This window comes from Mobula birostris, chromosome 1 (genome assembly GCF_030028105.1).
Source record: "Mobula birostris isolate sMobBir1 chromosome 1, sMobBir1.hap1, whole genome shotgun sequence".
In the NCBI taxonomy this organism is placed as follows: Eukaryota; Metazoa; Chordata; class Chondrichthyes; order Myliobatiformes; family Myliobatidae; genus Mobula; species Mobula birostris.
The window spans coordinates 109,367,284-109,394,892 of NC_092370.1; the positions used below are offsets into that span (position 1 = coordinate 109,367,284).

The 27,609-nt window shown below is 40.0% G+C and overlaps 1 protein-coding gene across 4 annotated transcripts; it reads left to right on the plus strand.

Annotated features, from left to right (window-relative positions):
* csrnp1b (cysteine-serine-rich nuclear protein 1b) lies at window positions 1-27,609 on the plus strand. Of its 4 annotated transcripts, none has more exons than XM_072259942.1 (6): window positions 412-1,161; window positions 10,872-11,055; window positions 17,667-17,905; window positions 20,237-20,496; window positions 21,082-21,378; window positions 25,502-27,609. In XM_072259942.1, the coding sequence occupies exons 3-6, from the start codon at window positions 17,692-17,694 to the stop codon at window positions 26,531-26,533; spliced, it is 1,803 nt and encodes a 600-aa protein (XP_072116043.1). In that variant the 5' UTR covers window positions 412-1,161; window positions 10,872-11,055; window positions 17,667-17,691; the 3' UTR covers window positions 26,534-27,609. The 4 variants fall into 4 exon arrangements, with proteins under 4 accessions (XP_072116023.1, XP_072116043.1, XP_072116033.1 ...); XM_072259932.1 differs by lacking the exon at window positions 10,872-11,055 and adding an exon at window positions 14,070-14,199 and having other exon boundaries at window positions 413-1,161; XM_072259922.1 differs by lacking the exons at window positions 412-1,161; window positions 10,872-11,055 and adding an exon at window positions 1-325.

Consider the following 27,609-nt stretch of genomic DNA (forward strand, 5'->3'; position numbering starts at 1 on the left):
CATTCCCCAATGGGAAATTGTTCCCCAGCCATTCCAGCCTGTATGATGAAGGCAATTCCACAGATTTCAGCCAAGCAGTTTTGACGTGCGGTGATGAATGGTCGGGAATATAGTTCCAAGGCGGGATGATGTGTGACTTGGAAAGCAACTTGTAGGAGGGGTGACTATAAGATTACTGCTGCTGTCCGTCAAGGCAGTTAAGATCTTGGTCTTGAAAGGTACAGTCAAGGAAGGCTTTTTTTTCCCCTTTTCATCCTTGTGGATGCTACTCGCTGCAGTCAAGTAGTGCGGTACTGGAAGGAGTGTTCTGGCTGTTGGATGGCGTGTAAGTCAAACCTCAAGTTGATAGCTTTGTCGTGAATGGTGTGGGGCTTTTTTAGCGTTTGCCAGCTCCACTCACAGGCTTAAAAACTTCTAGGAAAAATCCTGTTAGGTTTGCCTCGGTTTCATTTTACAATAATTGGTTATTTTTACACTATAGTTTCCCTGCTGAATTACTTTGAAATGTATAAGTATTGCACAATCATGCATTATTTAAAAATAAAATATGACTTGGTTGGAGACGGAAGAAAAAGGGTTTTACTGGAAACAGGAAGCAGTGGGCTGGAGGTTGTCAGAATGTGCGTCAATTTCGCAGTAAGGCTTTTTTTTCCGCTGGGTGGCGAAAGCAAGGAGTGCGAGCGGGGGGGGAGAGAGATTGAGGACTGAGTCACTTCAGTCGGAGCCAGTCAGTGGCGAGGCTAGAGCTGTAACTCCATCCCCTCCAGTGTGCTCGTAGCCACACCGGCAGCTCCTCCTCACTCGGTCCCCGGCAGGAGCAGCAGCGGTAACGCTACCGCCTCGGCAGCGATTAGAACAACCGGCAGAAACTGCCGCTCCTCGGCGCCGCCAGCAGCTCCAGCCTCTTTCCCCCTCCCCACCTTCCCTTCCCTCTCAATCCCGTTAAGGTTCGGGGACCACCAACTCTCAGTAACCTTCTTCACCCTCCCCCGGTTACCCTTAAACCACAGCCACGGACACATCTACCCAAAATGAGAACATAAAGCCAATATTTATATAAAAAGCCTCAGTCTACCATTTTAAAATTATATTTTCAAAGTCCCTGTCTTCTATTTCTCTTCAAATTACTGGTGGTTATCGAGCCCTGAAAATTCTCAAGAGGTAAGTTTTTTTTCGCTTATGTTATAAGATTTCATAGAATTTCTGGTATGCAATCTGACTGGCGGAGTTAGATAGTCCACTTGGATGGTATGTATGAGCACTACTTGTCAAATATGGTGTTACAGTTTGCTTTAATGTGAAATAGCTGTGGAATGAATGCATATTTATATCTTTAAATGTCTACATATCTGGTTCTAAAAAATAACATATTTATTTGTGTCTGGAACACAGTGAATGTAATTTTGTTCTTGTTCCAAAAAGTGCTTATTCAGTAGGTTCAGACTGCTCCTGCGAGTTGCTAGACAGAAAAAATATGTTGCCTTAGTAACCTGGAGTAGTAGGATGTCTGAGTTTATGCTGAGTGAAAGTACTGCACAGTATAGCAGTACATTATATGCCCATACCCTCACTGCTTCCAGTATTTCATTTCACACACGTTGGGAGTGGATTTAATTTTACACACATGCACTGTCCTGATTACATTTTACTGGAAAGATCAATGACTAACTGACTACTTTCTGCAATGCACATAATGTGGCCTCCTCAATTGGAAATGCATATTTTGAAGAATATATTGCATAAATTATATTGTTGTTAATATGTTGTATTTCAAGTGTACATTTTCTTGTCAATTGAAAATGGGGCCTCTTGCCTCTCAAGTAATTAGTAAACAATAGTGATCATCTGATCTCTAACTCGGTACTCTGATCATTTTTCCAATAGTATCTTCACAGACATGCTTCTGATTGTGTAAGTTGTGTGTTTTCTGCCTGTGTAATGCAGAGGTATTTGAAAGGTTGACTTCAAAGGACGTTAATTAAGCCGCCTCAGTCAACAGTGATGGGAGATAATGATCAGTCTTGAAGAGACTAAGTTCCATGCTGTGTCTGCTCTTATGGCTGAATCAGTTCCACTGTGCAAATTAACAAATCACTGATTTTTTTTCTCCCTGTCTCTTGAGTTCTCTGTTGCAGGTTGGCTGGCTTGTTCTTTTTCACTCTTACAAATTTTTCTTTCCCCAAATACCCTAATCCACATCCAATACCATTTTGTTGTCTCAATCCCACATCCTTTACAGATTTTTTTATATTGAGGTGAGTTTGTTGTTTATTTTTGAAGAGGGAGGTTTGATTGTCACAGCAAAGATGTAAGCTTCTGCACATCTTAAATTCACCCGCACAAAATTTTTTTGGTTTCCTTGATTAGCACAGTCACAAGAAATAAAAGTAGGAAATAATTAATGCACTTTTCAGTTATAATTTTTTAAAAGAATAGCCCTTGATGCCTGGCTGAGGAAGTGAGGATTCTGAAATTAGAGGGAAACAAAAAGGAGGTTTACAGAGGCTTCAATAAAAAGGAGATTTTGAAGCAAAATAGAGATTCGGGAAGAGTTCCAGAATTTTGAAACAATTGCAATGGACTTTGTCACTAATGAACTGAGAAGTATGTAGCTGATGAAGAAAGAGTTGGATGTGGTCCATAGATTTCCAAAAAAAATTGGACACCTTTGGAGTTCATTTTGCCAAGTAGTTTTAAAGTTGCCTCTGATACTTTTATTGTGGAAGACTTTTGCTGCACAATTAGAAATCTTCGCTTGAATAGAATTGAAAATTACAGCAACCCTTCCAAGAGTTGAAAATCTCAGGAGGAAAGTTTGTGTTCTGAACTAACCTGACAAATCTTACCAAATCAGTTATCCATCTGATGGAGATTGCCTCAACTGGCCATGTTTAAGCTTATGAAGATGTGAATCTCAGCTGCATTCTTCCATTCCACCCCCTCATCCTTCTTGGACTCTTACCTGGATTGTCTCTTTGGAACCACCCCCACTTTGTTCTTCATTAATACTTAAACCCTGCCCCCACAAAGTGCTCTTGTTGACCCTTTGTAAAATGAAATTCTCCTCAGAATTAGTGGTCAGCCTTACCAATATTTCCTGTGTTGCTTATTCATATGTGTATGTGTCTTTCCTTCTGCCTGTGTGAAGCATTTTCATTTTCAGGGTGCTGGACTTGGTGTGGTTTCTGGTAGTGCTTGGTGTCAGTAGCATTTCAGCAGAGTGACGGATGCACATTTATTGAGACTGACTTCAGATGTAGTCTGTTCTAAATATAGTAAAATAAATGAACTGGGAAAGTATTTGCTCTTAAATATAGGGTGGTGGGTAGAACTCATGGTAGTTTCTGAGATGTGTTTGTGGCACCTTCTGAGAAACAGCTGTAATTACAGTTTGGCCTGACTAAATAATTAATCAGCAGTAGAACATGATAGTTATTAATCCCAAGAGCACTGTTCAATCTGTTTCAGTAGAGATACTGTGCATTCCTCAACCACCCTCCCACTTCTTTACTCTCCACCCAGCTCCTCCTTGCTTCTTGAATACCCTCTTACAATCTCCATTGCACTTTTTCTCTTTTTTTTAGAAAAGAAGCAATTTGGTTCCCTTATAAATTTGGCCTTTTTCCTTCTCATTTGGCGCACTTAGCTGGAGCAGGGAGGGTAGAAAGGAACTGAAGTCTCGTGCTGGTTGGTTTGAAGCCAGCTGCCTTAACAAGAGAGTCGTTTTGTTGTGCAGTAGGAACGAAAGTGTGCAGATTTTTGGCAGAGATGGAGGGGAGGAAATCTGCTGACCATAACAATAGGAGGCGTAACATAAAGTTTCCTTTTAATTGCCTTTCACATTCTCTTCTGTGGCTATATGTGTTCATTTTTTTTGAAATTCACTAGAGTTTGGATCAAGCTATTGGCTGCTTATTCTGGAATCTCATCACATTCTCTTTTTCAGAGGTTGTATGACATTGTAGCATAACATTGTGTAACTTGTTACAATTTTCATGTTTAAGCTGTCCTTTTGAGGTAAGATGGTAAAGAAAATAGGAACTTTTTAATAAGTAGTATAGTGGTAATGTTCCAGTGAATGTAATTTATGGACATACTTTATCCATTTTATTTTAAATGCAAGTTATAAAGCCTGGAAATTAAAGTGACTGAGCGGAAGTTATCTGATAGTTTTGAAAACCTAAACATGGCTTAGTTAAAAGACATCTATTGTCCTAGCCCACCTGGACTGCATACAATTCCAGGACCTATACTAATGTTGACTCCAAACAGCTTTAAGAAACTGGCATTATGTGACAAGATTGACTTTGTATGAGAGCAGCCCACTAGTGATTAAAGATTACTTGCCAGTAGAAGAGAGCCATTATGAGCATAGTTTCTGAGGTACAAGAAAGCTTTATATAAAGTAAGCACTTCTGGCTTTGTGAAGCACTGTTTTTAATTTGCTTTATAAATAACATTAGGATGCATTTGGAGGGATCATGTCCCCTGATCCACTGGAATTCATCTGAGAGAGCTTGACTAACTTGAAAGCTGTGAGTCTAAAATATCTGTAGATGTACAGTATTGTCGATATAGCTTTTCAATTACTTTTATTTCAATGTTTATTAATGCAATAAACTCAATGCCAGAAAAACTACCCAAAGTATTTCTGCATTACTTTAAATTCTTAAGGGGCTGAATCCTAGTCCTCCCTACTTTGTGTGGCTCAGCATCTCACAGAAATGTTCAGAGAAATCTTATTTTTTAAAAATTGCAATGTAGTTCTTGTATTGTGCATTATTTGCAGTTTTATTAAAACCACAGCGAATTTCCCAACCACTTCAGGTTTATGGTTCTGTAAATACGTTTACAGTAATTGAACATTTTGCCCTTGGCATGGTATGTTTGCAAGCCACTATGTTTTTCCCATTGTGTTCTTTTGGATGAAAAATGTATGGTGGGTGCTATAAAGGCAGGTGATTTATGAAGCTATTTGAAGGTGGTAAGCTATGAAGTTAATCATCTGACATACAGATTTTTTGTTTTTCTCTCTTCAGTAGTATCTTTTTCCACTACTTGAAAATCTTTTTGCAGATTGGCATTTATTTTTCTGACACACAGTGCAGGTGCATGATATAAAACCTATCAGTCCTTTTGACCAATTATTTCAGTTAGGAGACCTGACAGTAAATGTATCAATGTCTGGCTGTGAGCTTCCTTATGCAGGGAGAAACAGGTTTATCTACTTATACAGCCACACCTTCAGAAAGCTTCTGCAGCTGATAGAGTTTCAAAAGAGTGGAACTGAGCCTTCTGGACACCATGTTCAAATAAGTACTTCGTAAGTTCCAATGTCTGATTAGACACTTGGGACACTACAATGCCTTTAGTAGATGAGAAATTTTATTCTCTGCCATTCTAGCATGATGTAATTGACTGTAATGTTGTAACCCTTTCACTGTCATACTGCCTTGTGCAATTAACAGACCAAGTATAATTCTAATGTTAAAGATGATAAAATCTGTAGATGCTGGAAATCCAAGCAATACACACAAATTGCTGGAGGAACTCAGCAGGCCAGGAAGCATCTATGGAAAAGAGTCAACAGTTGCCGTTTTGGGCCGAGATCCTTCACCAGGACGAAGTTCCTCCAGCGTTTTCTGTGTGTTGCCATAATTCTAATGTTATACAGTTTGCAGGTTTCCTTTCTTGCTGTAAATGTAAAGGTTTGGTTTCACATTTACAAATACATCTAATGACAGGGGCAGGTCCTCATTAACTACTTCACTTTTCTACTCTTAAAAGTGCATTTGTTGGCAGTTTCTACTCCCTACTTGCATGCAGTTCATTTAAAGTGTATTCTTCTGATTAACAGCACTTCGTGGTTATGCTGTTTTCAGTGTAGTTTATCCTGAGGTGTCTCTTCATAGTAAGAACAAATTAAAGTGATGGAAATATTAAGACAGATGACCAAGTGCTGGTTAAAGAGAGAGGTTTTAATTGGAGGTTAGGCTGAGAAGAGAAACTCCAAATCATAGGAGCCAGGTAGATGATAGTTTAAGTGTGAAAAGGAGAGATGAACGGAATGTGTGTATTATGGATCAGTTTCTTAATCGCTTTTCAGGATCGTAACTTGACGACTTCATTGTCCGATTAAATGAGAATTCCCTTTTTAAGATTCGTTGTTTTCCATTCTTCCCACTCTACTACCAATTCCCAACTCTAACCTCTAGAAAATATAAACATCAGCAGAAGACAAATTAAAAGTTTCCATCAACCTGTTTCTAATGAAGAATGAAGGGAGAAATAAAGGGAAATGGTAAAGCGGTGCATTCTTATATAATATTTTCATAAGGATGTGAAATTCTCTAATTTGAGGGGAACAGATTTACTTTGGGGCAGACAGAATCTTTAAGTAAACAGCAATTGATCTACTTACTGGATTTGGCCCTGTAGTCTAATGAATCCTGCTGTTTGAGGGTGCTACACAGGCAGGAATCTGTCATGGCAAATCGTGGCAAGGAAGGAAGGAAGGGATGTTTTCGAAAATGAGGGAGATGGAGAATCACATAAACTCAACTTGATTTATGCATAACCATACGAGCTAGCAACCTTGAACTGAGCTGCAGCTCATCTGAGGCACTACTCAAACAGAAGTAGCTTTTTGAATTCCAGTCATGATATTAATGCAAATCATCATCAAAACCAAACAGGTGTTGCCTGAGCATCGGATAGAATCAGGTGGGGGGAAATGCAGAAATGTACATTAGCAGCTATAAAAGATGGAAGTTTTAACTGTAGTAATGCTGTTTAAAGGCCTTGTGTTTATGGGGTGGTAGGGTATTGGGAGAGAAGGCAAAAAGAACTATTCTAAAGTATGCTTTCACTGAGATGGGGTGCAAGAGTGTTACAATGAATGGTTAGATCTGAAGAGCAGGGAGGGGTTTCTTTAAGGGTTGCTCTTTACTGCTCTCCATACACCCTGCCCCAGTAGAGGCAGGATTTTCACTTATTTACTTCCAACGTAGTGGGCGTTTATGTTGGATAGCACAAGGTATGGAATGCGATTCAAACCTACAATGTATTTAAGAACTTGGTTAACTTCAGGCACTGACAATCAAATCCCAAGATTTTCATTACTCTTTTCGACACTTGTGCAAGCAGATTTTCTTGACACTTTCCCTTCACATTGGGTGAGAGTTGATCAATTTTCTTTCCAGTAAACTTCATAATCCAGTCATTTGTGAGGGAAGGTTTCTGTTGCAGCCAGATGTTCTGTCTGCACATATGTGATGCCCCTGAGCCGAATAGTTTCAAGAGCAGGTTTCTTCAGGCTTTTGTTACACCTGCCCATTTTCATGGATAAGCAGTCACAGTAAAAGTTGAGGGGTCCCGTAGAAAAGTGTACACTTCTAGTGTTATAAGAAGAAAGCAGGAAAAGCGACACAAAACTGCAGATACTGGAAATCCGAAGCAACGCACCAGAACAGAGTAATGAGTTCTGGATGACTGTGGTAGAGGTGACTCAGAGGCTGTATGGCCTTCTCCTGGTTTCCACCGTTTGATTCCTTGTAGGCTTGCTGCCTCAATCAGCAATGCTGTCAGTTTTCCACCACCACACTTGACTGAAAACATATTCCACACAGAACTGTACCGTGCTTTTCACCAGAACTGGTGATACTCAATGCTGAAGTGGCTCCCTGAGCTAAAAAAAAGTGGGACAATGATCTCATTGGTGGAGCTGCCCAGAGATGGTCTCTAAATCTTTTCTTCTTGATGAATTAATTCTTAAGGCCCGCTCCATAGATCTAACTACATAATCAAGCTAATATTCAGTGCAGCGCTTGAGGTTTTGGCAGAGGAGTTGTCTGAAGCAACTTTACACCAAGACATTGTTTTGACTGTTGCTGGCAAATGTGCAGGGAGATTGCCACAAATTTTTGGTTTAACCATATAAAAAAAATGATTTGTAGGTCATCTCTCATTGGTTATATTTGGGATCTCTCTGTGCCATTTAGTGTTTGTTTACGTAGTTAAGGATGGCTTCAAGACACTAATTGGTTGTGCTGTGAGATATCTTGAGGATGTGATGCAGTTCATTATAAAAGCCAGTGCTCTTGTTGGAGCAGGAGTAGATCCCAGTTGGCCATGGTTTTTTTAAAGCTGCACTGATTTGTAATCTTCTCCCTTGCTGGTGCCACCTCCCCCTCAATACAAAGGAAATTTCAAACCCATCTGGGTGCAATACTTATAATACACTGTTCCAGGCTGAGTGGGAGTTGCAGAGCCAACAGAAAATTCCTGTGGGTTCTCTCTGTTCCACTGTTTATTTTTACTAAAACAGACAGTTTAAATGGAGCCAAGGAACAGAATGTTCTTTGGCAGTCGAGTCAGGATAGAAAGCAATTTTTTTGTCCAGTATTTGCTCTGTTAAAGATATTGCAATTTATTCCACCAGGGGGCAGTGCCTATGAAATAATTTATTCTACTGATTTTTTGTAACTTGAGTCCTTGAATTTAAACTGTTAAAGTTGGGAAACCTTCATTTTAAAAAAAAGATTTAGAGTTTGCACATAGAAAATATGTATTTAGTATTTCAGTAATTATTGAGTAATATTGTAAATGTATTGTTTCATTAAGTATTCTTTGTTTATATAATTCTTCACAGGGTATATGTAAAAGTGTGAATGGTATACCTCATTGTGCCACCATGCATCTCAATAAAGAAATGAAGTGTACATGTTTTCTCATGTTTTTTTTCTATTAATTAGTATTATGTTTTGGAGTTACAAAACATAACAGAAAATTGTGTGTAGTTCTGGTAGTCAGTTATTTTCCTCAGTGAGGTACCTATATGCCACAAGCTATAGAATCTGAAGCAAGAGGCTCCATCTGTTTTGGATTAAAGCCAGGAAGGAAAAGACTGACTGCCAACATTACCAGAGGGAATTGCCCTATCCCAGTTGTAACTTCGTGTCAAATAAAACATGAAAATGTTAGCATTTCTTTGAGAGGGAAAGTGATACTCTTGGAAAAAAGAATCATGGATAGGTCCACATTTTACTTTGATGCTCTGTCTTGCCGCCTGAATCCTAAGATATTCTCTGTATAGAACAAGAGCAATGATTTAAATGCTTTTAGGTTATTAGATGGGTAGTGTCTTATACAACAATGGAGCAACAAATCCCATAGCAGGAAGCCTTGTGGTACAATTAGCATCGTAGTACCATCTTCCACTTATCTTCAGTGATGAAAGAAATAATCAGTGGTGTCATCAGCAACCATTCACCTAAATTCTGCTGACTGACAGTAATTTTGGCTTCCACCAAAACTATTTGGATTGTTCTATTTTTCCATCATTGATTCTGACATAGAGTTGAAGAACAGGAAAGACTAACAGCACATTAACCAAGTACAGCACCAAGGGGCTTAATAGTAAAACTACTCTGGTGGCCAGTTTCAAAACGCTTGACTCACAATGCAGCAGTTGTAATCAAAGCCCATCATTAGCACTGGTATAGCTAGTGCACTTGCATCCTTACAAGTACAGCATCCTTGTTCCAAGCAGTGGTTCATTAACTTTCTCTGCATCATAAAGTTTGAAAATGGTGCTGCTTATTACTGATTTACAATTCTTTACTGAATTTGTAATTCCTCTGACAGTGAGCATTTTCATGTTTGACCTCCTTAAAATTCAGATTTGGGCTGACAAATGGCAGGCCGAGTTTCCACCAAATTAGCCAAGCAGTGAAGGTCTTTCAGCAAGAGAGCTCACGGCTGTTTCTACCTGTCCTTCACCAGTGCAGTCCCACACTGATGCTCCTGTACATTTTGTTGGCAGTTTTGAAGGAGCTCTCTTCCAATGAAGGACTGAAGTAAAGCTCAATCAGCTATATCAATGGGATGCAGCTTTCTTTAGCAGGTTGACGTATTTTCCCTGGTCATGACGAATGTTCATCCAACAACACAATCTTTCTTTAAGATAGAAAAAGACTGCTGTTTGGTCACTTTCTCACTGCATTGTGTGTCGAAATTATCTGCCATGTCTTCAAGTTCAAGATTCGTGTTAGTTAAGGTAAAAAAGTTTTTCTGATAACAGTATTCGAAATATCAGTTTGATGTTGGCTCAGCATCCCACTGCCTACTGCTTTCCAACTTTTTTTTTAAAAAGAGGTTGGTAGTATTGTCTTAGTGTGAGGTTATAATTCGGTTAATTAATCCTTGATGTTGTACATTAACTCATTCCAAATACATCTGTATCAGTTCTAAGAAATTAAAATGAAAACCATATCTTTTATAAAAGCAGTGGATTCCAGTTAAGCGGGCCAGCTGCTTATTTGGGACAACTCTTAAAGAACAAAAACTAATCAAGAAAATTGCCAGGATTTCCTTCGTTTACTTGGGACACTATGTTGCTCAATTGGGGCAGGAGACTGTTGCCGAACAGGTTCTAACTAGCGTCAGTAGCGTGCACTTGAGTGGCCGTTAGACGCTACACCGTGCTTAGAGTCACCAGTTTTTAATAGTGTTATTTGCGTGTAGGTTATTAAAAATAGTGAAAATAAAACAACTTCACTACTTCAAGTTAGAAGTTAGGATCTACGAGGAATTGGAAGACGTCAGCAGTCATCTTGAATGTTACAATGAAATTAAAGATTTGGAGGATACAATCGTGATAGCATTGTATGAAGGCAGTCCAGATCTGCACTAGGTGTTTGTTCTGACTTTGTTAATTGTATATACTGGATGAATTCTTCCATCAATAACTATTAGGAACTAATACACTTTTTAGAATAATACTGTAGTACTATTAGTAGTGTTTTAATTTGTTCTGTATTTCAGATAAACACATAATTTGATACACAGTTTGTCTTTTTATGGTTTTTAAGGAACACCAATGCAGTAGAAATGTAGTGCAGAAAGAGTTGGGGAGCATTACCAGGGAAGATTTGGAACATGGACTGTTCCAAGTATCCAACAAAAAAGCAGGTATAGCTGGGGCCCATGTGCGTGCCCATGGCTACCCCTTGAGTTTGGAGAGAGTGGGAAGAGCCAAAAGAGGAATTGTTGAGGGTGAGTACCAGTTTGCTAAATGGAGGAGGAGGGTGGTGGTGGTGGAAGGGAACTGGTTGGGTCTTGTCAAGAAAGGCAAAAAGCTTTCAAGGTCTTGGTGGGGAAATAAGAGTCTCAGAATTGGACATCCATGGTGAAAACGAAGCATTCAGGGCCAGGGAGTTGAAAGTTGTTGGGGAAATCAAGAGCATGAGAAGTGCGGATGTAGGTGGGAAGGGACTGAAGTGGGGGGGGGGGTGGGTTGGTAGAATAGAGTTGAGGTATGAAGACACAAGTTCAGTTGGGCAGGAGCAGGTAGAGACAATAGGCCTACCAGCACAGTCAGGGTTGTGGATCTTGGTTAGGAGGTAGAAATGAGCATTGCAGGGTAAAGGAGCTGTGAGTTTGGTGGCGGTGGATGGAAAATCTCCAGAATGGATGAGGTTAGTGATAGTGCAGGAGGCAGTGGATAGATGGTCCAGAGTGGTGTCTGAGTTGCTGCCTGACCTTCACAAGGTAATGGTTGGTCTGCCACACTACAACAGCGCCCCCTCTTGTCTGTGGGTTTGATAGTAAGGTTGGGATTGGTACGAGAAATACAAAATCAAAACTGGCCAATCTCTATTCGTACATCCACATCTGGTGCACAGTCCTTGCATTTCATGTGGGAGAGAATTTCTGAGTTGACAGCAGATTTTGCAGTCTCAGTTTTGCCCTGTAATTGCTTTTTTTGAATAAAATATGGATGCCCCAAAAATTGCAGACTTGTTCATCCAGATTTTTATGGTTTAATATTCTGACGTTGTGTTTGCATTAAGGCATAACGATGAGGCAGATCACCCTGTTCAATCTAGTCCTGTCTTTGTGACTGTGGAACCTGGACAGCTGTTAACTCCCAGGTACTATTGTAAAACACCAAAGCTGCACTGTTCAGAGAATGCGAATCACGTGCTCATATCTTTAATGACTGATCAGTGACAGAGTGAATTTTCCCAGTTGTCCCAGCCCTTGTGTTGCCAGGCAACAGCAAAGGCGGCCAGTAGCTGCATGATAACACGTATTGGAATAGTTCTGAGTATTTTGTCTGGCATTCGTAAGTGGGACGTCTATAACCAGTCAAGCACAAAATGATTCTAGTGATTAACCATTCTCACTGCCAGTGACAAATCAACTACAATGGTGAAGGAAAAGAATTATATTTGAAAAGTGCCTTTCACTACCAGTACTTGACTGAATATTTTACAGTCAATAAGGTCCTTTTGAAATAGGATCACTGTTGCAATGTTGGCTATATAGGCAGCTAGTTGTGTACAGAGCGTTTCCATAAATAGAAATGTGATTTTAAAAAGTGGGTTATGTTCAGGTAGATGGAGCTCGTCAGCCTGGGAAGGCAGTCCATCTAAGAGAGGGAAAGCTCTGATTTCAAACCTCCGCTGCCTTGCAGCCATACCCACTCATGGGAAAGGCTTTGGGGGTAAACCCTGAGGACAAATCCGGAGCTGGAGTCCCTAAGGCAATTCGACGTTGCCTTCAACCTTGTTCTGACAACTCCTGCGTCGACACTGGTGCCAAGCTGTATCGGCCCTTGCCCTTCCCTTGGACAACATCGATGTTGTGGAGAGGGGAGACTTGCAGCATGGGCAACTGCCGGTCTTCCATACAACCTTGCCCAGGCCTGCGCCCTGGAAACCTTTCCAGGCATAGATCCATGGTCTCGCGAGACTAATGGATTGTCACCACAGTGTTCGATAGGATTGGTTTGGGGGTTAAATATTGTTCAGGACGCTTGTCTAATGCTAAGTAGGCAAATGGGAGCTCAGTTTAATCTTGTTCCATATTTCCTCATGTTTTGGGAGGTTATTTTGACCTTTCCAGCTCACAGTGCACTCACATTTCCCAATAATACTCCCCGTAGCATCACAGACAATTTCCAGTCCCCACTTAACTCATACACAGGCAGGGTATGGAAGGATATCGACCATTACAGGCCAAAGGGCCTGTCCTCCTTGTTCAGTGAACCAACCCACATGCTTGTGAGAGGAAATGGGAGCGGCTGTGAGGGGAGGGCGTGTGTATGTATGTTGGAGGTTGAGGGTGGGGCACCCCACCCAGTCATGCTGAGGATAATGATTCAATCTGGGTTGCTGGACCTGTGAGGTTGCAGCGCTCCCTGCCAAGCCACTGCTGCTTAAACCCACATTTTAAGAGTGCTACCAGTTAGCCAAAGTATATTTTTGTATTACCGTACACATATTAAATAGGTGTGTAATAGTCTGCCCTATTTCCACCTGAACTGAACAAGACATTAACTTGAGTTTTCTTTTGCCTAACCAGATGGATTCTGTTTTGAACAATTACTGATAGTGCACAATTTCCAGTGATGATTGTAATAGGTATAAGCGAAGGGTGTCTTAGTTTTTGCACTGTATTGTATCGATGCACTCATTGCTCCACAGAGCAGGCCAGTAATTTACACCGTTGAGAACAGGCATCACTGTTGTCCAAAGTCGTGGGACTCTGAAGTCAAATTCCCCAAGTGTTCATGTCCCATAGTTTTATCAGGCGCACTTCCAAGATGCGTAAGCCACTGACCAAGTTTCATCAGGATCGCCTCTTAGGGCTTTGACTTGCCGTTTGCTCTGTAAGGAGGGAAAATGTCACTTGGCTTTGCCGTAGCACAAGTATTCATTGGTATGAATTATCCTGAGATTAGTGTGTGCAAAGCATATGATACATTGGTGCATCATTGTCTCTTGACATTCTCACTCAATGAGCCACTTCAGAAGTCTATTAATAATCTTAAGATCATTGACTTTCAAAGGAATATCATGTGTTTCATGAATATTGTGACATTCATATCACACTTTTATCACAGCTCCCTCTGAACATTTGTGGAGCCCTTTTCCCTCAGCCGTGATCATCACATCATTAGTAGGCTCGTGTTTAATTTTGCTCGAGTAAATGTTGCCACATACACAAGGCGTGAATCATAATGAGATCTTGCAGTAATAGCTTAGACGTGTTTCTATTGACAGGCATTTCCACCCACATACTTGCTGCAAAGTTTGCAGAATCACGCTGGTGGAGGGAATACAAATCATCTGGTTACGAGTATACTCTACTGAGTCATGTGTAGTAAATTCCCGGTCCCACAGTGACTCTTGAGTAAGTTGTTGTTTATGTGTACTTATTCTCAGATTACTTTGTGCACATTCAAGTTCCCGTAAAGTCCAGTATATATTTCCATGATATGACTTTGTGTACTGCTGAACCTTTAACTTTCGATCAAATCCAAGACGTTTCTATCTAACGGCACTGAGAAAATTTTCAGCATAGACTACAATGTTTTAAGGAATTATCCCTTTCAGCTATTAAGTTACAGGTCTGTAACTTAGCTGAAATCGGTAAATCTGATCAAATGTGTGCTGATATCAAGAAGAAAAGGTGATTGTGGAAAGGCTGTAACCATTTGAGGTGAGGGAAGCTGCACGCCCACGTGGCTTGGCCGATAAAGGGGTCACCTGACTTCATTGCATAATTAACTGTTAATATGCTTTGAAGAAGGAAATGCATACAGCAAAAACTCGCTGCCTCAGACCTCCCACCCCTGTCTTTGTGAAACACATCAATGCAACAACCTGATGCCAAGAGAAGTCATACCTGATTTATATGAAAATACCCATTTACCAATGATCTTCATAGACTCAGAAACACCGATGCCTTTAAACAGAAAAGCCTACAAAAACCAGCGGATACGGCCCAGTCCATCACAGGTAAAACCCTGCCCACCACTGAGCGCATCTCCAAGGAGCACTGTTGCAGGAATGTAACATCAATCATCAAGGACCCCCGACATCCAGGTCATGCACTCTATCCATTGCTGCGTCAGAAAGGAGGTGCAGAAACCCCAGGTCCCACACCACTGGGTGCAGGAACAGTTACTGTTCCTCAACCATCAGGTTCTTGAACCAGAGAGGATAACTACACTCAACTTCTCTCACCCCCCCACACTTATCTCACAACCTATAGACTCACTTTCAAGGACTCTTAAACTCGTGTTCTTGATATTTATTCCTTATTTATTATTATTATTTTGTTTAGTTTTTTCCCTTTTTGCTCATTTGTTTTTTTCCATTTATTCTATTGTGTTTCTTTGTATTTACTGTGAATGCCTGCAAGAAAATGAATCTCAGGGAGTATATGGTGACATATGTTTCTTTGGGAATACATTTACTTTGAACTTTATCTGCTTTTACTCCCCAGCTAGAAGCTGATCTGCATTATTATTGATTGCTCTTGCTTGTTATCTGTACGTAAACTCTGGCCATTCGTTTACTGGGAGCAATCGCAGCCACATCAACTATGATTCCACTGAGCAGCAGAAACTGACCAGGATCTTGAGCTGGTTTTTGTTTTTATCCAAGTCATAGACAGTTGTACCTGACTTGTGTTTCTGGCCATCAATCCCTTCCCTCTTCTCCCGATGAGGGCTAATTCAGTGCACATCAGAAAATGACTCTAGGATCTTTTAGTCTGAATGACTTGGTGCCACCTCCTGATTCTTTCCCTATCAGGCATGTAGCAGAGAATGAATAGATTTCAGATGTAAGAGATATTTTACTTCAGTTCTCAGAAAGCAGGCAGTTTAATTTTTGATTTACTTACTTGTATTCCTGGTCATTACTGAGAGCTGATGGTGTAATTAATATAGATTTTAACAAAATGATTGTGTGTATCAGATGTTGAGTGGCATTGATCGTGTGGATAGTCAGAGGCTTTTTCCCAGGGCTGAAATGGCTAGCACGAGAGGGCACAGTTTTAAGGTGCTTGGAAGTAGGTACAGAGGAGATGTCAGGGGTAAGTTTTTTACGCAGAGAGTGGTGATTGCATGGAATTGGCTGCTGGCAATGGTGGTGGAGGCGGATACGATAGGGTCTTTTAAGAGACTCCTGGACAGGTACATGGAGCTCAGAAAAATAGAGGGCTATGGGTAACCCTAGGTAATTTCTAAGGTTTGGATATGTTTGGCACAGCATTGTGTCCGAAGGGCCTGTATTGTGCTGTAGGTTTTCTATGTTTCTATAAATATTGAGTAATATTGCAATTGGCTGGGAGCTGAAATGAGATTCTATTCCTATTTAGTAACGTCTTTACAATGGTGTTTTGCAAAGGTATCATCTGAACCTTTAGCCTGGCTGATATTTATCTGCCAAATGCATCATGTTATCTGGCTGTTCTTTATACGACATGCTGTGTGTAAATCAGATGCTGCATTCCATTGCTACAAAAATTTCAGAATACTTGGAGAGGAAAACACACTGCCACATCCAAAACCATTAACAAAAAAACTAAAAAAACACACAAGTTCCCTGTGGCTTGTTGCCTGATAAGAGAACAAAAATCACAGCTGTGGCCCATGACTGATCTCCTCCATGGTTAGAACACTGGAGTTGATTTCACCATTCTTTTGCCCGATAGTCTTAAAATAAGTTCGAGAACATTTCCCGTTCTTAACAAGGAGGGAACAGCTAGAACCAGCATCTTCTTCAATCAACGTCCCCCACCCATTGCTCCTCTAATTTCAGCTTCCCCATCTGACTCTAGGACATGGAACTTTGTGGCTGTACCTAAACTCTTTACTCCAGCAATCAGGCAAATTAGGGGATATGAATGAAAAGGTTAGAATGTAATTTTTCTTATGTTAGGATTGAGGAATTTGAAATCTAATGGCATGTGCTCAATAGGAATTTTCTTTCGTCAAATAAATAGCATCTTGCCAGAATATATAGGCATTTTAAAATTAATTTTGAGTATAATATTACTGCTGGATTTTTGCTTTCTTCAGCCTTCAGATAAGTGGGCCAGTAAAAAGTCTGATCCTTTTGCCCCATGTCCATTCTAACCTGTGTAAAATACCTCCATTCCCTCATGACAACACCTTTGTTTTATTCATTTGCGGTTGTAAACACTATTGGTGAAGCTGCAATTAGTGCCCGTGCCTTGCTTCCCTATCAGCTAATCATCTTTCAAAGTAGTGATTTGATAATCATTAAGTGGCTTGCTGTGATGAGATTTTCCAGGGTTGAAGTTGTGTGGACAGGACTAGGTGGAACTGGCACCTTTTGTTCCCTAAAAGTAATAGGTCAGTCAATCGATTGGATTATAATCAGTGCTGTAGCTTTGATTTCACTTTTTGAATGATACCATGTTTTCATCTCCAGGTATTTTATAAAATGCACTTTATCAAACTGCCTTTTGTGGAACTTGAACAGACATTCTTTGGGTTATTAGTTCTGACCACTGGCATGACATAACCAATGACCTACTAGCCCCTTTGTTGAATGAGGAGGCTTATTCAACAGTGAAAGCAAAATGAGAACTTGCTTCCAGTGTTCAGTTCACTTCCCCACCCATTTTTCATTCACAATTTAAAGGCACAAATTGCTAAATGTCAAAGTGTCCCTCAAAGCTGTTATTAAATATACAGTAAATCATTGAAATCAGATCGTAAGTCTTAAGCTGCAAATGAGACACTTTGGAAAGGTTATTCTTAAATGAAAATTCTGCAGAAGCATGTGAATTGTGAAAATAATTTAAATGCATTTTTCTTTTCTTGATATTCTTTTAAGCAGAAGTGTGACCAAACCATATTTTGCCATGAGTGGACTTCTGAAACGAAAGTTTGAAGAAGTGGAGGGTGATCCTTGTTACTACTCGTCATCTCCTTCATCAGCCTCCAACTCGCCCTCTTCTTCATCTTCCTCCACAACTTCTTGCTCTTTGTCCTCCTGGGACTCTGATGGTGACAGCTGTTGTGATGAAACGTGGACATCTAGACATGCTACAGCTTTCCCTTCAACACCTTTTACCCGTAAGTACCGAAATAAATTCTTAATCATCGTTAGGGAGCTCATTGCAAGATACTGTGCAGTCCAGGATGCGACATGTTCTCTTTATCATGAGTTTAGCTATTCTTGGGATCCTTTAAAACTGAGCTGTTTACCTCTCTACTTTTCTCTTCTAGTGTCATAATATCACTAATTGTTCAAATTATTTCCTACCCATTTCAACCATGATTTGTGGCATTAAATAATTTTAGAAAGTGTTAAAATTCATCAAGGGCCTAAACTGAATGAAGAGAAACGGCTCCTGTTGCTCAAAGGGCTGAGTACGAGATGTAGATATATCATTCACAAAAGAACTAAGGATGACACGAAAATCATCTTTGTGAATATTTATGATGTAGAGTTTGTTGTCTGACAGAGTGAAGTAGATTCAATCATGGCTTGCAAATTGGAAGTGGACAACTACCTTTAAAGGTGAATTAAATACAAAGCTATGAGGAAAACCAGTAAATGGGACTGACTGTGATCTTGTACAATGTTCGGCAGAAGCTTCATCATTTTGTGCAGTTAGATTCCCATTCTTTATTGTTCTTCGCTGTTCACTGAGCATTGAGACCAAGGCCTGATGTGCTGATACAAGACTTTCAAGTATTATCATTTAAAACCCATGGTTTCTGACAAATACTGATAGTATCACTCTCACTTTAAATGGTGGGAATTTGTGCTGTGAATCATTCTTGCTTCCCTTCCCATTATGAAGGTGTATGCTATCATATTCAAGGTTAGACATTCATTATGGCAACTAATCCCTGAAACTAAATTGACAATTCGGCAGTTGATTAGTAGGGAATAGAAAAATCTGCATAGTTAGTTGATTTAAGCAGGAGAAACATGAGGTTTACTAAATGTGGGATTGTGTACAGGTCCTTCCCAACTTATAAACACCTGACTTGCACCCAGCCAGGACCTACAAAAGGAGCGTCAGGAGAACACCGGGATGGATTTGCTGGCCTCTGTGAGGCTGCAGGAATCTCCTGCTACATGCGAACTATATTCATGGCCACATTTCCAATGTGCAAACTAGGGTTATGAACAGTTCATGTGGTTGGAACTCTGTTGTAACTTGGTGGATCTGTACGTGCCATGTGTACTGGTGATCTGAGAATTCTCTGTATACTGTATTGTGCAGAATCAATAGTTAATGTAGTAATGTATAAAAGTAATAGACCATGTTGTGTTACTGCCACAGGAAAAAAAAGCATTCCTGCAATAGCACAATGAGCCTTGAGCCTAATATTCTGCTTAAGATAGCACTGAGATGTGTAAATTTGTCTTCAAAAGACAGCATGGCATATGAGTGCCTCAAAAACAAGAAAACTGACAGGAAATATAATTGCAGTTAGCCATTTGTTCAGCATTATTTTATGTGCTGAGGCTGCACATGTCCAGTTTCCCATTTTTCACGTTGGTATTTTTTTTGGGGGGGGTAGAAAAATGTTGAAATCACTTGTTTTATGTTGATCATTTTTGGTTTTTATTCATCCTTTTTTGTTTCTTGCCCTGCGTTTATATAGGAGATTTATTTATTCTTTATTATCCTGGTGAGCTACCATCATTTGTAGAGGATCAACAAGCACCGATTCTGAAAGCACAATCTCACAGCAGACAGTGAGCAGCTTCTGATATGAAGCACAGTTATAATATTAAGTGGACACTCCTCCTCTTCTCCCCCCCCCCCCCCCCATACTGATGCTTAAGTTCATTGTCAAGTTAAGGAGACAGGAAAAACTTACACATCTTTGAAGGAAATAATTTTTCAACTTGGCCTCAGCATTCTTGCCAATTGTCTGTCAGACACCAGTTCAAGTACCCCTCCAGAGAAGAGCATGTTAATCAGGCTGATTGATGGATCAGAGCAGTACTGTGGATGGGTGATGCTATCAGAAATGGCAGCTTACACGAGACAGCAGACCCATTTCCCTTCAAGGGTTGACATAGGATGCTGCAGGTATTCTAGGGATTTCCTAACATTTGTCTCTTGGCCAGCAGCAAAAAAAAAATCACCTAGCCCAGGGGTTCCCAACCTGGAGTCCACAGAGCCGTCAGCTAATGGTAGGGGTCGATGGCATAAAGAGAAGGCTGGGAAACTTCGGATCTAGTTAATTATTATGTAGTGATCTTACAAAGCAGAGATAGTCCAGTTTTTTCCCCTTGCATTGTACCAGGGATTATGATTCAATTGCAATTTGAGTTTATTTCTTCCCATACACTAAACAAGGGTACATTCCTTCTTGTATTGCAATCTGATGGGTGATAAAACTCTAATTAATGTGTCTTTTTCCACTTTTTTGTTGCAGCTATGCCCATCCTGAAGAAAGCTAAACGCACAAGGAAGAACCATGTCCAGTTTGATCGTGTCGTCGTGTTTTATTTTGCACGGTGTCAGGGGTTCACCAGTGTTCCAAGCCAAGGTGGCTGCACCCTGGGCATGGCCAGCAAGCACAGCTCGTGCCGGCAGTACACGCTGGCAGAGTTTGCCAAAGAACAGGAGCAAGTTCGCTCCGAGAAGATCAAGGAACTCTTGAAAGAACAGAAGCTGAATTCATTAAAGCTACAGGTACAAAAAGCTTAGACTTTGTAAGAGGGTTAGCAATGGATAAGTTTGGAAATACTATCGAGAGGCTGTGTGCTTTCAGTTCCCGACGGCACATATCACTTTCACTTTCCTCCATCTTGTGTTTAGAAATTCTGATAGGAATTACTTCAGAGCTGAAACTAGTCACAAGGTGCTGAGTCGAAGCAAAGTGTGGAGCTTTGGAATTTGACTCCATGACTCCATGCACAAGCAAGCCCCATGCTACCGGGCTCAGGGTCACCATTTTGCAATTGCATTCCTAGAAAAATGGTCCGTATCTTTTTTTAAAAAAACCCTAAAGCCATAACATCTGAGCATGCATTTCAGTTGAAGTAAAATAAATCTTTATTTTTTCACACAAGTTCTGCAAAAGGAAATTTTGTGCTGTATCTCATTATTTTTTTCTGGGTTTATGATTCTTCAAAGTGCAAATTTCCTTAATCTAAAGGGCCACAATGAAGTTTGTGGCATGTACTCCCCTGCACTGTATTGGTCATAACGTAGCACGATAAGAACACTGTTTAAGTGTTGTAAAATAACAGAAATTTTCTTTCTTGCACGTACCAGTTGACTAAGAATGGTACCGCTGACTCTGAAGAGGCTGACCGGCTCACCGTTGACGACATTTCGGATGATGATATCGATGTTGGCGAGGTGGAGCTTGACAGTAGCTTCTTTCCACAACCGTACCCAGCCAAGAAACGGCATTCAATGCTAAAAGCAGCTGGAGTAAAGAAGATTGACCGTGAGGAAAAGCGGGAGCTGAATGCAATCAGGATGTCACGTGAGGACTGTGGTTGTGACTGCAAGGGCTTCTGTGAGCCAGAGGCTTGCAGCTGTAGCCTGGCTGGAATTAAGTGCCAAGTAAGTTAGTGGCAGATTGTAATTGTTCAGCTTGTACTAGAGAATCCTGTATGTTTACTTGTGTGGCATTACTGTTTGGTTACCTTCAGTAGAATTACTGATCTTCAACAGCTGTTTTAAGTCTTCCTTTCCATGTTTCATTTATTTTTAAATCAAAGCTGAAAACCATTGACTATGGCTGTGATGGCAACCAAATCGCTTGTTCTGACTCGGTGTCTGCCTCTTGGCCTGTCATAATGTTTCTCTTGTATGTCGATCTCTGACTGTCTGCATCTTTGAAAAGAAGCTCAACTATGTAGCTCAACTCTAATTTAACATGGGGGGGGGGGCATTAGCATTACGTCCCTAGAATTATTTTTGTTGAATGCATCTATCAATATTTGGCCTTCAAGAAAGAATGGTATTGTTTTTCTCTTTCATTCCCAGTAGATTCAGACTGCTTGCTCAGCAAGCTTGTTGGCTCCAGAGGGGGAAAAAAAACCTATTTGAGCTTTCCTACCCTTGCTATGAAGCTAGAATCTTAATTACACAGTTGTAAATGGGAATCAGTGCTTGTAAAACAGGCACTGATTTCACAGTAACTCTTACAAATTGTAAATCCTAAATTGCAGGCTAGGGTTAGCTTCACTTCCAACAATTAAGTCATAAATAAAATCAAAAGGCTGTGATACTGTAGATTTATCAACATACAGCACATAGTCTCCCCTGTTGATGTCTGGCATATTTTATCGAACTGCAGATCAGTCTCTCTGTTCCAGATCTGAAATGTTTAATTTTGTGGAGACAGATTTTAAAAAATAGACATCTCTGGTGTTTGCTGAATAATATGACTTGCAATAGCAGCTCTTTATTTTAATAGATAGTTTAAAAAAATCTATTTTACAATATGTGGCTTAAGGATTTTTAAAATTATCACTGTAAGTAGCAAATGTGTCCGTTGGTTTGAACTTAAACTGCGTAGCAATTATAGCTGTGCAAAAGACTACACCTATGTGTATCTCATCATGCCCCTGAAATATTTTCAGACTCTTTACACAATGACCTGAAGATTGATTACCTGAGTAAATTTGTACACAGCAAATACCTACAAGATGTAGTAAGGTACAGTTGCCCTTGAGATGCATTAGATTTGCTGTAGATCTAATAAATTGTTGGGATCCACGAAAGAGATTTGCTGCTTTACTTCTATTTCTATGCAGACTTAATTTGGCCAGATCAATCTAAGTGAATATTGTTCAGTAAGTGCAACTCCTATGGAGCCATAAGATCTTTTAAAGACACATTAAATTTTAAGGTCTACTGCAAAGTGCTCATTGCCTCAGTTCTTTATTAAGTAAAGTATTTACAGCATACTCAGAATGCAGGTAGCAACGGAAGGCAGAAACAGGAGCTTTGCTGTAGTTCAAAGTCCATTTAGTGTCTTGCCTGAGTAAGAGCACTATTTATGATGTGGAGTTTTGTATTTTGACTCCCTAATCCAGATACCCAAGGATAACCCAGTACAGAGTTGATAATAGTGTATAGTACTTAATGGATGTGTTGCCTACGTGTTTAACAGTGAAACAGTGCTCCTCCTGTTTGGATGAGTCTGCTAAAAGACTTTGTGACACTATTTTTGAAAGAGTAAAGAATTTTGCTTTGGCCAACATGGTACAGCAAAAACAAATTAGCTGGTTTGAAACAGAAAATACTGGAAATATTCAGCAGGTCTGGCATTGTCTATAAAGAAAGAAAAAGAGTCAGCATTTTAGAATCATGACCTTCAATTAACTCTGCTTCTTTCTTCAAAGATGCAAAATGGTTCACTGAAAGTTTTGTTTCAAATTTCAAACACTGCAGTCTAGATGAACTATTCATTTTTTATCTTATGATTGTGTGGATTTTCTCATTGCAAACAAATTTCACTTTCTTGCAAAATAACTAACAGTCATGCTGGGGTAGAAGTTATGCACATGCTTTCATTGGTAAGACGAATGTAAAAGCTTTCCCTGTTACTTTAAGTGAAATAGTTCTCCTAAAAGATTGATAGCTTTAGAGTAATACGATATAGCTGAGTGTCTAACTTGGTTACTCAAAAGACCAGTAAGTAATCAAATAGGTTGGAGGGAAACTGATGCACAGGCTAGACATGGGAACTTTTCTTCCCTAATGGACATTAAATCAACAGTTGGAGTTGTACAGTATGATGTTTTTGCTCATTTTTACTGATACCATTCTTTCACAATTTGTTTTAAACTGAGTCCAGATTATTAAATTACCATTTGAACTTCATCTCCCCATGTTATTGATCCGGTAGATAATCACTACACTACCATTACTGCAGTAATATGTAATAGTTTTGTATGGACTAAAGTTTTTTCTGAACTTGAAGTCACCACGGATTCTGGATTGTGAACCTCTGCCCTGTTGTTATGAATGAACAAATCAATTGTCCACAGTAAGGGGGATAGCCAGAATTTCTTTACCATCTGCATTTTAAGAGGGCAAAGTAATGAGTTTATGTTGTGCACTAAGCTATATTTTCATTCCCTACAATTCGCTGCTTCAAATCATAAATTGTAACAAATGTCTTAGAGTCATTGAAAATGATTATTTCAAACTCCAATTTTTACTCCAGCTATCCCAAAAAACTGTTGCTATATTTTTGTGTGTCATACAGAGAAGTAGTGGCAGCATTTTTCCTTGCTTTTTCTTTACAGATTCAACTTTTTCCTTCCTTACCTTCCAGCAGCATGAATATAAACATAGAGCTAGTAGTAGGAGTGTGAATAGGTTATCCATCTCATGAGCCTGCTGTGCTATTTACATGATCATGGTTGGTTTGATCTTGGTGTTGGTTCCCCTTGCCTGATTTCCCCCAATCATTTATTCCTCTGTAGTCCAGAAATGTTTAACTATTCCCTCCCTCCTCCACCCCACCCCCACCACTGAATTGCTCCAACAGATGTTTGTTGTTTCAGATTCCAGCATCACAAGTTTCTTGTGTGTCCAGAAATAATATTATCTTGAATATTGCAGAGATCTCTGGGATAGAGAATCCCAAAAAGTTAAAATCCTCAAAAATGGGGGTTGGGGGTATAGCCTCTTCACCTCTGTGACAATAATCTAATTTCTCCCACCAGAGGAAACTTTCTCAGCACAAACTCTGGTCAAGCACTCATCAAAATCTTTTGTGTTTCAATGAGATCACTCTTCTAACCAAGGTGCATAGTTTCAATCTACCTCAGTTTTTTCCATAAAAGACACTTTCAGCCCAGGAATGAAATCCCTAGCAAACATTGTCTGCACCATCTACAAAGAGATTTGTCCTTCCTTATTTAAGTGTTCCAAAATTCCGTGTTCAAGGTATGTTTTCACCAAAGATGTAGCAAGAACCTCCTAACTTTAGTTAGATCCTAGTTAGGACCTAACTTTATACTGCACCCTTCTTGAAATAAAGACCAATATTTATATTCCAATTTGTTTTCATTACCTCTTTGTTGCCTTCCTATGTAACACCAGATTTCTGTAAAATTACTGGTTTTATTGAGAAAACATTTCCTAGTCCCATCAAGTGTCTCCTCCACTGTACAATTCACAAAATAAGAAAAAGATACATTTCACTGGGGAGAATAGACAGGAAGCAAGGCATAGTAAGGTTGCTAGTTGTAGCCTTTTTCCTAGGGTAGAAATATCAAGACTAGAGAGCGTAGCTTTAAAGTGAGAGGGGGAGAAGTTTTAAAGAGTACCTATGAAACAAACTTCTCCCTGCCCCACACTAGGTGTCTGGAACCAGAGGTGGTGAAAGCAGTTACAATAGCAGCTGTTAGACAGATACCTGACCAGTGAAGGTGAATGTTCAGGTTTAAATTATCATCACATTTGGCACAGGCATCATGGACTGAAGGGCTTGTTGTTGTGCTGCACTCTTCCATGAAGACATCTCATTCGACAGCACCTTTAGAATTTAAATTATCCATTTATAACTTTGTCCAACACGAATCCAGATGGAACCATTAAGATATACTATAGATAAGTAATGGTTTCTGAATGTCCCACCAGCTTGGGCTTGAATGGCCTACTCTTGTTTTATCTTAGTGGATGTTTCTAAATAATAATTCTGTGTTCTTTTGTGTTGTGACAGATGGATCGTATGTCCTTTCCCTGTGGATGTACGAAGGATGGTTGTGGTAATACCATGGGCAGGATAGAGTTCAACTCTGCTAGAGTACAGACGCACTTCATCCATACCATCATGAAGCTGGACTTGGAGACACGGCAAGTAGACAGTGTGAATAAGAATGGAGAGTTGGAGACGCCACTCTTGGAGAACTCACAACATTGTGGTTACTCAGCAGACAAAAACATGTTTCAAGACAGAAGTGCCTCTGTAACACCAGCCTTTCAGTACAGTGAGGAGTCTGATGACAGCGAGGAAAACAGCTGTAGCAGTGACATGACAGACTCCACTTCATCGAGTTACAGTGAGGAGGCAGATGAGGGAGCTGATGACCACTTCTTGGATAATGGACCGCAGTCTCGTCAGACTGCGGGCATAGATGATGATGGCCTAGCTCGGATACTTCACTTTAATGATTCTGACAATGAGTGTGGTAATGATACCGACAACCGGGATGGATTTCCTTACTTCAGCCCTTCTGATTTTTTCTGCGAGACTGGTGATCAACACAGTGGCATGGGAAGCTCGAAGTTCAGTGCTGAGTTTTACACTAATCACTTGTCCAGTTTGGATGAGAATGCCAATCAAGAGGGGAGTTTCCCCTTGGGTGATACAGCTCCAATGCAAGGCAACAACCAAGCATGTCCTGCTTCTCACTGCCCAGAACAGAGCTCAAAAAGCTATACTGACCTCAGCTTATCAACTGACTCTTTTGAGTTTTTCCAGTCATTCTCAGAATTCAACTACGGATCATTTCACAACTCTCAGAAAGACTATGAAAGTATAGATAATTGTCCAACACTCCAATTTCAGTTTCCTGGGTTTCCTAGTTTCTCCCAAGCTACTGACTCTGGTAGTTGTTTCCTAGAGTCTCTTATTGGTTTAACAGAGCCAATCACAGCAGACTCATTCCCAGAGCCTCCCACACCTTTCCCTGACAGTCAACATCTTGAAGAAGCCATCAAAACCTCTATCATGGAAACTGTGAAGGTTTGACTTTGGATTATTGAAACGACTGGTTCCAAGATCCTTCAATTCTTCTAGAAGTATAAAAGATACCTTAATGAAATAACTGATGTATTTTTTGGGGATGGGGGTGGTAACTCAATTAATTAAAATGTCAGGGAATTTTTCTCCACTAATTAGCCCTCAATTATATTCACCTCAGAATCTGTGAGACCACAAATGGCAAAAAAAAATCATCTTGGACAATGGGAGAGAGACTCCTGACCATCAGTTGATGTTTTTTTTTGAGAAAACTAGATATTGTTGAAACCAGAAAGGTATTTGGCTGTTCTAATAATGATTCATCAATGCCAAATATCTGTGGTACTTTAGTGAGGAGTGAGGCAGGTAGCAATTAAAGCAAAAATGGAAGAAGTTTGCTTGTTTGGCTTCTTTATCAATGGATATCTGACAGATAAAATGATTCGGCCAATGATAACTTGATGTCTTTGTGACCAGCCCTGTTCAAAGTGTCACCATTGTGATAATCACCATTCCTGAACAATGTGCCATCTTCTGTTACTTCTGCATCCCACTTTCAATTCTGAAGTCAGTAGCCCATTCTAGACATCGGTTCCATGTTGCTGCTTGATCTTTTTAATCTCATTCCAATACTTATTTCATGAAATTATGTTTTAGCTAGACAAGCCTGGCGCACAATTGTTCTCTCCAGTGAAGGTACTGGCATTGAAAGTGGATGCCTTGGCTGATTTCATACCAGCCACTATAGCTGAAGCCCAGAGAAACAGCTTAGTGGCTGCCCGTATCGTGGCTGAGATTAATTAAACCAGCCTTAAACTTTGTTATTTCCAGTGTGACTGGTTTAGCAACAATATATTGATACACTATCCTGTTGGGAGCCCCCATCGTACTATTTACACATATAGGTTGAAGCATATGAATTGGTTCACACCTGCTTTAGTGGGTGGGGTAGAAAAATTTTTCTAAGTGGAAAAAGTATTCCTCTTAGCTCATGGTGAGAGCTGTAACAGAGCACCACAGCAGTATAGATTGAGACGATTTCAGTAACACAATTTGCATTTATATAGTGCCTTCAACATTGAAAA

Excerpts from the sequence above, each read along its gene's own strand:
- csrnp1b (XM_072259922.1), top strand. The coding sequence starts at position 17,692 with ATGAGTGGACTTCTGAAACGAAAGTTTGAAGAAGTGGAGGGTGATCCT. Across the intron at positions 17,906-20,236 it reads CCCTTCAACACCTTTTACCC|CTATGCCCATCCTGAAGAAA; the intron begins GTAAGTACCGAA and ends TTTTTGTTGCAG. Across the intron at positions 20,497-21,081 it reads TGAATTCATTAAAGCTACAG|TTGACTAAGAATGGTACCGC; the intron begins GTACAAAAAGCT and ends TGCACGTACCAG.